Source organism: Mustela putorius, unplaced genomic scaffold (assembly GCF_011764305.1).
Source record: "Mustela putorius furo isolate JIRA1106 unplaced genomic scaffold, ASM1176430v1.1 tig00000228_pilon_pilon_pilon, whole genome shotgun sequence".
Lineage (NCBI taxonomy): Eukaryota > Metazoa > Chordata > Mammalia > Carnivora > Mustelidae > Mustela > Mustela putorius.
In genome coordinates, this window is record NW_025421322.1 from 39,736,843 (window position 1) to 39,750,132 (window position 13,290).

The window sequence follows — 13,290 nt, forward strand, 5'->3', positions numbered from 1 at the left end:
AGCAGGACAGTGTGAAGGGATGGGTCCTCATGGAGGCAGCGGCTGAAGTGGGGAGAGGGCCCCAGAAGTAAGCGGGCTGAGCTCCGCCTCCCTGGGGGGCATCTTCCTTCTCCCACGGTGGACAGCAAACACAGCCACAAGTTCTGTGCCACTGACTCAGTTTACCAACTTGCCCAGGTTCTCGTTTTTCTAGAAGAAGCTACTTTCAGAGAATATGCATCCAGAAACGGAGCCTCTGGAAGCAGCTCCAACGTCCCAGGCAGAGGAAGAGACGGAGGCCGGCGGGGGACAGAGAACGCACCCACATCTGCACGTGGGGGCTTGGGGGGTCAGCCCCACTGTCCGCGGAGCCAGCGTCCCTGCTGCGCTCCCGATGCACTTCCAGCACCCGGGACAAGAGGCCAGTGGCACGGTCACTCACACAGTCCCGCTGCCCACGCACACTCTGCAGGCCGGTCCTCACCTCAATCCGCAGGACGGCTTCCTCGCGCAGCCGGATGGCCTCCAGGTCCTCCTCCAGGATCTCCGGAAGTAGCGCCTGCTCCTGGCCCTGCCACATGCCATCAGTCCCGTTAAAGATCTTTTCATCATCAGGCAGTTCAGCAAAAGGGGCCCGGGAACTCTGCCGGCAACAGAGACAGACCAGTTAGCGCGGGTGCGCCGGACTGCCCACCAGGCTGAGGCCACAGCTGCTTCCCGGGCTCACGGCTTTGGGCACCGGGGCCTCCAGGGATCTGCAGAGTCCCCAGCCCGCACTCTCGGAGGGGAGAGGACCCACAGCCACGGGGCCTTGCCACATAGGGCCACTACAGGGACCAGGGTCCAACAGACGTCCCGAGCCCACTTCGGGCCACCCCAGTTCTGGCCACCAGACGCACTCAGCAGCCCCCTGCTCCCCACCACAGCCCTGCTGGAGTTCAGACTCCTCGTGTCCCCAGCTGCTGTGACACCCGAGAAATGCCCCCTCACACATGGACACAAACGCAGCTTCTTACAGGGCTGTGAGCCCACCGCAAGTCCACTCTGGGGGTGGCCGCAGGTCACGGTCAGGGTCTAGCCACCAGGCAGGGGCTGTGGAAACGGAGATGTGGCCACCCACACAGCAGGGCACGCACGCCACGGGGGACGGTGCGTCCCGCACACACCTTCACGGAGACTGGACCCGGGGGAGGGGTGCCAGGGGCCTTTCATGTCTTTCCGTTCTGTGTTGACTGCTTTAATTTACCTGATCTTGGAATTCAATAAAATGTGGCTTTTTCCTTCAATTAACGATCTGCTCTCTGATAGGACTCCGAGTACAAGTAAGTGGATGTGCAGGGCTGCCTGTGGGGAGCCGTCTCCGCGCTGCGCACCCCACAGGGCTGAGGGGGGCGGGCGGGCCCGGGTCTCACTCTGGAGCCGTGGCTTCCCACGGAAAACGTGCAACAGCAAAGACGACCGCCATGCCCACCTCTGCCCCTCCTCCCCCATCAGAAAGCCAAAGCCCGCTCACAGCCGCTCCCCACCCCCAGGTCAGCTGAGCTCGGCTTTACATGGGGGCTGGGTGTGTGTGGGTGTGTAGCTACACGTGTGTACATGTGTGAGTGTGTGTGCGTCTGTGAGAGACGGGGATCGGCATCACGGATGGCTGCAGGATGCGCTGAGCCAGCAGAAGACCCCAGGCTCCGTGCCTCCCACCAGCTGTCTCTGACACCTCTGACCGCCCTGCAAAGAGCCCTGAGCCCATTTTACAGATAAGGACATTGAGGCCAAGAGGCCAAGGAACCCAGAACAGGCAGGATGTGAAACTGGGGCTTCAGCTCCAACACAGAGGAGCCCCGGGGCAAGAAGCCACAAGGACGGTGCACCTGAGACCAGGGGTGTGGGAGGGGTGGCCCCGGCCCCCCGGTTGGAGCAGCTTCCTCCCCAGCTGACCCTGTCCCCCGAGCTGCACCCGGGCCTCCTCGGCAACTCTCCTGCCCTCACTCCCGCCCCAGGTGCTGGCTCTGAGCACAACACCCTTCCCCTGTCCAGAGACCATGCTGGCACAGGGACAGAGGGCAGGGTACAGCTCGCCCCCGGTCTCCCAATGCCAGCCCGAACCCTGGTCGAGCCCCCTCGGCGCGTCCGGGCAATGGGCCTGGACTGAAATGCGGGACTGGCCCTCCGCTCCCTCACGGAGCCCCCCTCTGCAGGCTCCGTGTCTCTAGGACACTCCGCACTGGGCAGTCCGAAAGGAGGCTCTGGAGACGACCACCGGCCTGTCCACTCTCTTCCCTTCGTGACAAGACCAGCTTCCCACCCCGCCCCTATGCCTCTCGGGGCCACAGGGAAGGGCGCTGGCCAGGGCAGGGGCCAGCATGGGGCCCCCGCCAGGCAGCCGTCAGAGGGCCTCGGCAGCCGGGAGAGCACCACCCCCCCCACACCCTCCCGGCCCCCCTGGCCCACCCTGCGCCAGCCCCGGGGTACAGCCAGCGGACGGCGAGAGCCCCGCGTACCAACAGGCTTGGCCGGGCACAGAAACCAACATGTCACAAAGACAACGAATTCAGCCCAGTTTGGACAAAGGCCTGCAGAAGGCCCTGTGCCCATGCGAGGGCCAGCCCCGGGAGCCACGGCAGGGACAAGGCAGGAGGCCAGCGCTCCTCTCTCCAGTGGGGCTCACGACCTGCAAGGCAGGCATGCTCACACTGGGGTAAAGAGGGGGCGGTGCGGGTGCCCCAGGGGCACAGAGAGGCCCCCACTAACCCAGCTCTGCTTCCAAAGCCAACGTTCTGCCCCCCACCCCACGCTACGGCGGGCAGAACCTCTTCCCCCAGAGTCGGCAGAGGCCTTTACAGAAATAAATACGTGGAGAAATGAACATAAAATAAAAGATCTACAAAATCTGTTGACAAGCGCTACGGTCCAAGGTGGCAATTACCGCCTCCCCTTCCCGCTGTGGGCGGGCGGCAGCAGGGGGCGGGCACAGAGCCGAGCCATGGCTTCCGGCCCAGCACAGCAGGCTCGGGGCCTCAGTGTCCTGGGGACAAGCGCCCCAGAGCCCCAGGTGCTTAGCACACCTCTGTGCCACCGGCCAGACCCGTCCCGCGTCCCTTCTGGGCACTGCCGGGCACCCTCGCTCACGCCAAAAGGGACCGAGTGGAGGTCGCCTTGCTGAGCACTCACTCACACCCCGGCCCAGGCGGCAAGGGCCAGGGCGCACGCTGGCTGTGCCACCTGGCAGGTTCCCGGCCTCCCTCTGCCCCCGGCACCCTCGCGCAGAGTCAGGGAAAGGAGCAAGAGGAGGAACCACCTCGCTGTGTCAGCAGGTGCACGTGAAGATGACGCATCAGCAGAAGCCAGAGGGGATGCCGAGGGACCGTGCTGCCCCCAGAGAGGGGTGTGAGGGCCACCTCTCCCAGGGGCCTGGCCCGGCCCATCGGCTCCAGTGGGAATGCCGCCTGGGCACGGCGTTCGGAAAGCCTCCCCGGTCTGCCCAACAGTCCCCGAGGGCCCCTCATCTGTGCACCCGGGGCCCAAGATAGAGGAAGGCTCCCTGCAAACACGTACCCTGGGAGAAGGGGCTGGAAAAACCACCATGATGCCTACAGACCGACAGGCAGAAGCACTCAGATGTGCCTGATACCACAGCCACCTTCCCTGGATGCAGCCCGCGGAGGCAGCCCGGCAAGCTGGGGACAGAGGGGCCTGCATGTCCTCACCTGCACAGGTATGGCCCGCCCCGCCCCTCCCCCAGCAGCGCACAGCAAGACAGAAGGCAGGGCAGCAAGAAATGGCTGGGACACCTGATCTCCCGAGAGCACCAGAAAGCGCCCCTTTATTCTCCTCACAAAGGCCCCGTTTGGGGATTAGGGATTTGCTGGCAAGGCGCTGGGGCCGGTGTGGAGGAGACAGCCCTGTGATGGTTTTCCAGCACAAGAGGCCGCCAACAAAGACGGCTTTCTCCTCCCTCCAAGGCCGATGGTTTGGGTCCCACTCTGTGCGGAAGAAATGCACAAACCAACGTGACCGCTGGGCCGCGGCGCTGAGAGCGCTTTCCCGTGAGAAGAGCCAGGCGGGCGGAGGCACACAGGCTCCCTGGGTTCTCGGGGACTCTGGGAAAGGGGCCCCTTTCCCGCGCACTCCGACCCCGGGCTCTGCGCAGGAACGTCCATGACCCTGATGGGAGGGCAGGGGTCAGGGCGTGAGCCAGTCACAGGCTTGAGAAAACTGCTTTTGTTCAGCGGCCCAAGGCTGGCCATCCATTTCCCCAAGCAATAAATGACGCCGTTTGTTAGCAGGTGGAAGTGCCTGGAGATGCGTCAAAGCCCAGAATGTCAGAACTGGCGCGACCACGGCAATCCTTCCCCCCGACACCCACCCGACATAGCGGCACTGGGGCCCAGAGGCCAGGGGCACCCGCCCTGTGCAAGCACGAGAGGATTTCCAGCCAACACACGGTGCTCTGGCGGAAACGTGCGCCAAGCCGGCTGACGGCAGCACAGACCGTGGACCGTCCCCAGCGAGGGCCAGGAGCCAGCCCAGACACACCCAGCGCCCCCACTGGCTCTGCTTGACCAGGTCTGAGATGGACCGTGGACCCGACCCGGAGAGCGGATGCCAGTCGGCTGACCTGCAGCCAGCACTTGGCTCAGACGGGAGAAGGCGGCCGGTGGGCACCCCTCACTCCGGCCAGGACCACGGGGCCTGCAGACGGCGCCCCAGAGTCTGCGAGATCAGGGTCGCAGCCACGCCCGTGTTAAAGAGGAGAGTGTGTCCTCTCCCTGTTCGCGGTTTGCAGAATTCCTGGAGATAATCTCATCTCTCGTCCTTTCTCAGAACCTGACCGTTCTCTTCCTTTTCTAAAAAGAATGTGGCCGAAAGACAGCACATCTGCAGTCCCGAAATCAGACCCCGTCTGATCTTCAGATATCACGGACATCATGCACAGTCTGAATTCTTTCAGGAGAAAGTCCTCGGGCAGGACACGGAACCTCGCCAGGACCCTGCCATGCCCCTCCAGCCCCTGGCCATCACGCTGCCTCCGACCAAGGACTAGATGCGTTCTAGCTTCTAACGTGCCCATCCCCGTGGCCTGGCTTTGACCTCCCTCTGCTCTGGTTTCGGGCTTCTCTGGCTCGACACTCTGAGATCACACGGCGGGCCCCACTGGCGACAGCTGGCTTTTCCTGGCGCTACAGCCTCCATGCGGGAATCCAGCACGAGGGATCTGGCCGCTGCCCCGTGGGCTGGCTGTCTTCCCAGCACTATGAGACGCCTTCAGCGTGACTTCGGGAGAACACACAGGTGCCTCGCCACGGGCTGTGCACTTGGGGGAGGACTGCAAGGTCACAGGAAAAAGAAGGCGTGAACCCAGGAAGCATTTCAGGGTCCAGAGGGGCAGCATCTGTACGCCTCCGACGGCACAGCCTCCCGGCCCTTGCGAGGCTGACCATGTGAGTGCGTTGGTGGGTGTGAGGGGAGGGGCCGGGATTGAGCTCCATGGGCTCCCTCGGCCCGCTTCTGAGGACGCCCACTGAGCACACATCCGTGCACTCTGACCATGTGGACGTCCCCTTTTGTGACACGTCTGTGCGCTACCGGCCACGTCGATGTCCCCTTTTGTGACATGCCTAAGGATTCTACCCTTCCATGATTTTGAAATGGGTTGTCTGCCCCTTTCTTATTGATTTCTCAGAGATCTTCATATATTACGGACATCAGGGCTTCCCAAACACACATACGTGAACACTGTCTCTTGCACTGAAGGGTATGTTGATTTAAGGACGTCAAGTTAATCTGCTCTATACGTGGTACCTTCTCATCTGTGCAAGAAATGTTCGCTCACCATGAAGACGTGCAGACAGACTCCCATGGTGTCTTCTAGAAGCGTCACTGCTTTCTCTCTCACACGGAGATCCATGTTCTAACTCAAATCCTTCTTGCACACGGGGGGGCGGGTTTCGGGAAAGGATCTGCTGGCAAAGGCAGCCTTGTGCCTGTGCCCTCCCGGCCCCTCTCAGCCACATAAGAACGGACCACGGCCTGGAGCACTTCCCCACCAAGAGACAGAGCCTTCCCAGCTGTGCTGCACTTGCTGGCTCGTGAGACAACGTCTTTCCCTGTTTCGGAGGCGATGCAGACTCTTTTGTTCTGTGAAAGCACGTGCATCCTGTGGCACCTGGCCAAGCCCACTGCTGCGTCTGTCCCCTGCGGGGGTTGGGGGGGAGACGGGGTCCCTCTGCGGCCACATGGGGATGCGTGCAAGCCGGTCAACGGTCAGGAGGGGCCTGCTAGCTGCAGGGGACCACACCCACCGCGGAGGCTGACCCTGCAGGCTCTTCTCTGCACAGGCAATACCAAGATGCAAGGCCAGGGGTGTCTGGACGTGGACTTGCCTGTTGCCCAACAGGATCCCTTTTCCCGGCTCAAAACCCCAGCAGCCCGGCATCGAACCCCAAACCGACCTCCATTCCCTACCGCATGGCAGCACCCTTGCTCCAACAGCTGGGGAAGACCTCTCCCGGGCGCGGAGCTCTCACAAGTGAGGCCACTGTTCATATTTCTTCGTGTGCTGTGCTGCTGGCACGGTGTCCCCTCAGACACAGACCCTGTCTCCGTCGCTTCTCAGCTCATTTCAGCGCAGGCTCGCTCACCTTTTCCAGCAACACAGTCGCGCTGTCTCTGCGGGGCCTGCTTCCTCCCCGGTTCCTCTTACACCTGTCGCTTCTGCTTCACGTCTCAGTGCAGCGGACACACTCTCCAGGTTGGGGGGGGGGGGGACAGAACAGGACCAGACTCTGTGTCTTGCCCTCGGTCTCAGGAGGGACGCTTTTCATGTCTCAGCAGCCCGTGTGGCACTAACCGCAGGGCTTTGGAAGCCGCCCACCGTGAGATTAAAGGCTCTTCCGTCCCCAGCCCACTGAGAGCTCTGCCCCCACCCGCAGGGGTGCACACGCTCACCAAGGACTCATCCCTCCCCACCGCGGTCTTGCTCCAAGGACATGGCGGCCTATGTGGGTTATTCCCGAAAATAAACCAGCTCCACGCCCCAGAGTAAGGCCCGCTTTAGGACCATGGTATCACCCTTTTACATACTGTCAGATCACGCCCGCTGGTGGTGTGGTTAGGGTCTTTGCTCTTATGCTCCTGAGAGAACGTTCCCTTCCGTTTTGTGACGCCGTCGTAGGAATCCGGTAACACAGCTCGCTGCCTCGCCAAGCTAGGAGACACGTGTCCGCCTCTTAATTTTACTTAAGAGTCTATGAGAACTAGTAATGTTTATTCCTCAAACATCTGGAAAAACTCACCAATAAAATCACTGAGGTCTTGAATTTTCTTGGTAGCATTTTAACAATGGAAATTGCAGAACTGTTTATTTCATTTCTGTAACAAATACCGGACTTTCCAGACTTTCGGTAGGTCTTGGTAACTTACATTTTTTTCTTAAAAAACAAAATAATAATTTAGGTGTCCCGCCTGAGCAGCAAGTTTATTGACATAAAGTCGTGTCACGGCATCTTCAAACCTCTATCGGCCGAGTGCGTGGGGTCCCCGATCTAGCTTTTGTCACTCCTGATGCCCGTAATTTGTATGCTCTGCTTCATGACTGATGTTCTGGGATTCACTATTAATCCTTCTAAACAAAACAAACTCCAGCTCTGCTGGAGCTGAACAATATGCATCAATTTTCTATTTCATGGATTTCTGCTTCTTCCAGTGTATTTTCTCAGAATTCAGTTTGGTGCTGCTTTTCCAGCTTCTTGAGACTGAGACCGACCTCGCGATTTTCAGCTTCTTCTCCAGAGGGAGGCACCCAGAGCTCTCCTCCAGCCGCACCCCAAGTCCGGGTGTGCCCCTTCTCTGCTGTTCCCGTCACGAGGGCAACGGTCTCCACTGCGATTTCTTCTCCGGTTCGCGGGTTCCTTCGAATCTTCTCACTCCCACGCTGGGAAACTGCCTCTTTGGTACCAAGTGGGAGCTGAACTGCGCTGACCCGAGAACTTGCTGGGGGTCGCACCCACCCCCGGAGCCCGCGGAGGCCGGCGTCCGAGTCTGACGCGCACCGCACCCCGGCGGGGACGCCTGCTCTCCCGTGGCCGCGAACCGCGCCGCGAGCCGCTGTCCGGCAGGAGCGCGTTCACCAGGCCGAGTCTCTCGGACGCTCCCGCACTTTCCCGTTCCTTCCTCCGCCATCTCCACGGGTGTGTCCCCGTCTCCGGCCGCGGATTTGCCGTTTCTCCTTTTATCACCGTCGGTTTTGTCCCGCGTCTTCTGAGGCTCCGTGGTCAGCACGCAGGCAGCCCTGCATCTCGTGTCCAGACAATCACACTGTCCTGTGAGCCGGGGACGGCCTCCCCGCGGACTTGCGTGCTCTGGCTCGGCCGTGGGCACCAATCTTCCTCGGGGCTGGCTTCACGGCGTGTCTCTGTCCAACCTCTAACTCCCGTCACATTTCTGGATTTCTATTTAACCAAGTCTGACGGTCTGTGCCTTTCCGTCGGAGGGGTCAGGCCGTGCTCATGGAGTCACAAACAATCTGGTATAAATCTGCCTCTTACAACTTGTTTTCTGTTTTCTGTCCTTCCATTTTTCCTTTTATTTTGCGGGGAGGGAAGGGGGCTTTCTTTTAAATTAGTCAGGTTTGATTTATTCTTTCGCGTATGCATTAGCTTACTGTGTAACTGACAATCTCGTGTCGTCCCTCAGTGTCCCCTGCACGAGATGAGATGCCCCGCGGCTCCCGTCACCTCCCGAGGATGCGGCAGGCTCGCACGCGGCTCACTCCTGAGCTTCCGCCGGCCGGGTTCTCGGACCCGCCCCGGCATCCAGGCCCCACAGGGCGGGAGCAGCACTCAACGGCCACCTGAAGTCAGACGTGTCCGCACATCGGCGTTTCCGGGGCGCAGCCCCTTCCCGCGCTCCCGTCAGAGTTCCCTCGCTTTACGCTTCTCTAACAATGTTTTCCATCCAGCCTCACTTCTGAAAAGCGTTTTCAGCAGGCGGAGGACGCCACGGGAGCAGCGCCCTCTCAGTGTTTTAAAGACGCCTCCAGGTTGCCGTCCGGCGCCCACGGGCCCACCTCAGACGCCAGGTGTGAGTCTCCTCACTCCTTGAAAAATGACGTGACTTCTCCTCTTGGGTTTTAATCTGCTTTTAGGCCTTTTTGTCTTTGGTTTTCAAAATTGTATTACAAGGTGAGCTGGTAACAGAGGTCTTCGAGCTGTGGCCTGAGCTGCCCGGACAGCCCTGGAAACCCTCCGCTGTTGCACCGCCGGACGCTGTCTCCGCCCCTCTCTGCCCTGCTCGTGCAGGAGTCCGGGCGTGCTCGCGGCCCCACCGTTTCTATCACTTTCTGCTCCCAGGAGGGCCAGTCAGGTCCAAGTCAGTCCATGGGGCACGCGAAACTGTCTGCACTCAGGACTGTCTTGGCCCATGCTGGGGAGCGAAGGTCCAAATGCCGGTTTGGGGGAAAGTCCTTCATCGAGTAAGACCCCCTTGGATGGGGCCCTCCGTGCGTCCCACTCCCCCACAGGCACAAAGGGTCCCGGGCGCCGTGTCATCGTCACCTCACGCCCGGACCACAGCAGTCACTCGGCACCTACCTGCTGCTCGCTGACCTGCTGCGCCGTGGGAAGCAGGGCTCGGGACTTCTCGGCGGTTTTCTGTGGAAGAATGGAGGGAGACAGAAGAACAGAAGGTGGGGAGCAGGGAAGGAGGGGTCGGGTAAGCCCAAGGCCGTGGACAAGGCCTGGCAGCAGAGGCCACCTTCAGCTCCGGGGCACGTCGGCCCCCTCCCCCCATGGAAGCCCTGGGTCTCTGTGTCCTCACCTGTCAGACCGGGGGTGCCCGCTCTCCCCCGCCGCCAGAGGCCCCTGAGCAGCACCCACAGGTGAGTCTCCCTCCAGCACATGCCCTGAGCCTGCGGCAACTGGCGATGGGCGGCCGTCCACAGGCCCAGCCCACCCTCTGCTCTCGAGGACAGGACCCCCACCAGGCCAACCCAGACCAACCCAGGGGTGAGACAGTCGGCGAGGGAACCACAGGGCCCGAGGCGCCCCAGCTGGCCCACACGCCGTCCTGGGCAGCCGCACCTGCTGCACCCCGCCGTAGCGCTGCACGGCCTCGGACAGCTGCGTCTTCAGACGGTCCAGCTGGAGGCACTCCTGCTGCAAAGAGAGAAGGTGGGCTGTGGAGACAGCCGAGGCCCCGTCCCGCCCCATGGCCTCCCCCGTCCCTGGGGCGCTCCAGTCCCCCACACTCGCCATCCTCCCCAGCCCCCAGGGAACGCCCCCTCCTCCCCTAGTCATGGCCACATGGGGGTGGAGTCAGGCCACCAAGCCGCTGACTCCGGGGCCGTACGGCCAATCCAGCACCAGGCTGGGTCTCACCCCCAGGGTCGAAACCACGCTCAAACCTTCCTCCTACCGCCAGGCACTCTGCAGCGCACTGCCCCAGCCTGCACGTCTTGCTCGCCAACGCACCCCGGTGCCCCAGATCACACCGGGCACAGACCTGCCACGCAAGGGGACGAACGAGCAAACCAGGAAACCCAGGGCTGCCTGCTTGGGGTAGTGTGAGCACCAGCAGGCCGCTGGGACTCAACGCTCCTGTGTCTCCACACCGCACCGGCCACACAAAGACAAGCCAAAGCCCTGTGGCCTTGCACGAGGACCATGACGGGGACTCCTGGCCCCTCCTGCCCCATAAGCCCCAAGAAAGGCAGACCCTGAATCCCAAGTCACAGACAGCTACCCTTGCAGGGGGCTCCTCTCCACCTCCAACCAGACCCCGGCCCTAAGCTTGGCGCCCGCCCTGCCACCACCGCCACGCAGCATGGGCGCCCACGCAGGAGAGTAAGCTGGCCATGGTTTGGGGGCCCCAGCTTTCCGATGGGCACTTTTCAGAGGGACTCAACATGGTCCCTGCCAGACTGTAGGTCTGAGGAGCCCGTTTTACTGTCCAGGCAGACTCTTTTGAGGGGCACATACAGGGTGCCCCAGGACGGAGCCAAGAGCCCACAGACTCCTCAGTAGTCTCCAGCTGTGCAATCCGGCGTCAGCCCTGTATGACGGGCACAGCCTTTCTTCCGAGGAAACAGGGAGCAACGCCAGCCCCTCCCAGCCAGGCTGTCTGACCACAGAACCATGAGAGCCTCATCCATGTCCTTCCCCAGCATCTGGCACACAGTAGGCAATCAGTGTTTGCTGGGTTCTTAGATGGGTGATGGTTGGGCAGGTGGGTGGCCCCGTGGGCAGGCGGACAGACAAAAGGACACATTAGGCTAAAGGTGATCCCCCCACCTGCCAGGAACTCAAGCTTGGGGTCTCAGCCTTCGTGGTGCACACAGGTGACAATGTGGACTGTGGACCCAGAGAAACCAGAGCGGCCATCTAGCCGAGACCCCTGCCCGGAGCAGATGCTTGGCATAGGACACTCTCCGGGCCTCAGCGTTCCTCCAGATAAAAGGCCTGAGGACACCCACGGCAGGACACCCACGGCAGGACGCCCACAGGCAGGATGGCCAGGAGTCCCCAGCGTGAACAATGTGCACAGGGCCGCCGGCGGGACGTGCCTGACACGCGCTCTAGAACGAGTGTGGTGTGGAGAGTTCCAGAGAGCCCCCACGGAGCCCAAGAGCAAGGAGCACGGCCACGCGCGAGAAGCCGGCACGCCTGCACTGACCCCGCCGAGCAGTGTGGACGCTGGTGTGGGGAGCCACCACGATTTCCAGCAGCATCCATGACCAGGCCCTGGCGTGTCGTCCCGAACCACTGGGGGCCGTGCCTAAGTTGGGCTGAGCAGAGCGCCGCAGGCCCTGTAGCCAGAGATGGCCGGCACATGCTGCCCACCCCGTCAAGGACAGTGGACCCTCGCTCCCTAAACGTGCCTCTGGTACCGAAGCCCAGCTCGCCCTTTGTCTCTGGGCCTCCGTTTCTGTGAGAGGCTGACTTAAACTCTCGTAAGGAGAATGCGCTCATTTTAACTCAAAGCTCTGTAACTGCTCGTTGTGCCGTGACCACCAGCTGGTTTTGGAACACGTCCACCACCCCGAAAAGTTGTCGGGACACCCTGCAGCCCATCCCAGCTCCCCCCACCAGCCACACAAGCCTCAGCCCCGCCATCGGCACAGGCCTGCGTTTCCTAGACACCCCAGATGTACAGGGCCACACGGCACAGGCGTCAGCAGCAGCCTCTCGCCCAGTGGACTGCTGTGGTCGCTGGGTGGCAGCCACGGCAGCTTCTCAGGCCCGTCACGGAGGCTGCCGGGCCCCCTCCCCACGACCACGGCAGCTTCTCAGGCCCGTCACGGAGGCTGCCGGGCACCCTCCCCACGACCACGGCAGCTTCTCAGGCCCGTCACGGAGGCTGCCGGGCACCGTCCCCACGACGGCCAGGCCGCTGTCTGCATCCAGGCATCTGCATCCCCCAATCTCCCTGGGGTCCCCAGCCCCCCACAGCCTCCAGGGCCACATACCCGGGAGCAGCCCCGCAGGAGCTCCATCATCTGCCTCACGGTGCCGGCGCCGGCCGCGATGCTCTTGTTCGCCTCCTGCTACGTCATGTGCCTGAGGCCGGGGGTGGGGGGGCCAGAGGAGACAGCATGACAGCGTGGACGGAGAGGGCAGAGCGGGCGGCCGCGAGGTGACCGGACAGACGTCAGCAGGCGCAGGGCGTCAGGTGAGGCCGCACATGGCGGTGGAGGAAGCAGGAGCAGGGGAACCAGCGCAGAGAGCAGAGCCGGAGACACGGGAGGGGACGAAGGCCAGAGGCGCAGACGCGGAGAAGGCAGCGGCAGGGGCGAGGGAGGGAGAGAATGACAGGGGGGAGCTCAGATCGGGAGGACGGCCCGCCGCGCCCGTCACACCCGAGCGGCCGTGGTCAGGACCCCCGCCCCGCACACAAACCGTGTGTGCGCTGCCGCGGCCTGGGCCTCTGGTCTGGAGGTCAGCGCGGCACCTCCTCGGGAGCCCGGACCCCCTGGCGTCAGCAAGCAACCCGGGCACCACAACCCCCGAGGGTTGGAAGGACGGTCCCACCTCCAGACCCAAGAGCCCCAGGGGCCACGCCCACGTGTGCAGTCTGTGGTTCTGCGTGTGACCTGGAAGGGACTGAAAAGACCAGATCCTCACCTGCTTGGGGACGACGACAGCCCCCCCGGAGGGAGTGACACCAGGAGCAAACCCTGCCCTCGGGCCTTAGAAAAGCAGTCGGATGCCCCCTTCACTCCCTGTAGGGCCCCAAGTGGCAGGGGTGGGGGCACCGTCTGACCTGGGCCTGGGTCCGACACCCGCCTGGGCCACACGGAGTGTCCGGCATGGAGCCGGG

At 62.4% G+C, this 13,290-nt stretch overlaps 1 protein-coding gene across 1 annotated transcript in view; it reads right to left on the reverse strand.

Annotated features, from left to right (window-relative positions):
* TSNARE1 (t-SNARE domain containing 1) overlaps window positions 1–13,290 on the reverse strand; it is a 90,447-nt gene that overhangs the window by 17,876 nt on the left and 59,281 nt on the right. Inside the window, 4 exon segments of the mRNA XM_045078200.1 lie at window positions 464–622; window positions 9,567–9,626; window positions 10,056–10,130; window positions 12,440–12,530. Of these exon segments, the coding sequence (XP_044934135.1) occupies window positions 464–622; window positions 9,567–9,626; window positions 10,056–10,130; window positions 12,440–12,530 (385 nt within the window).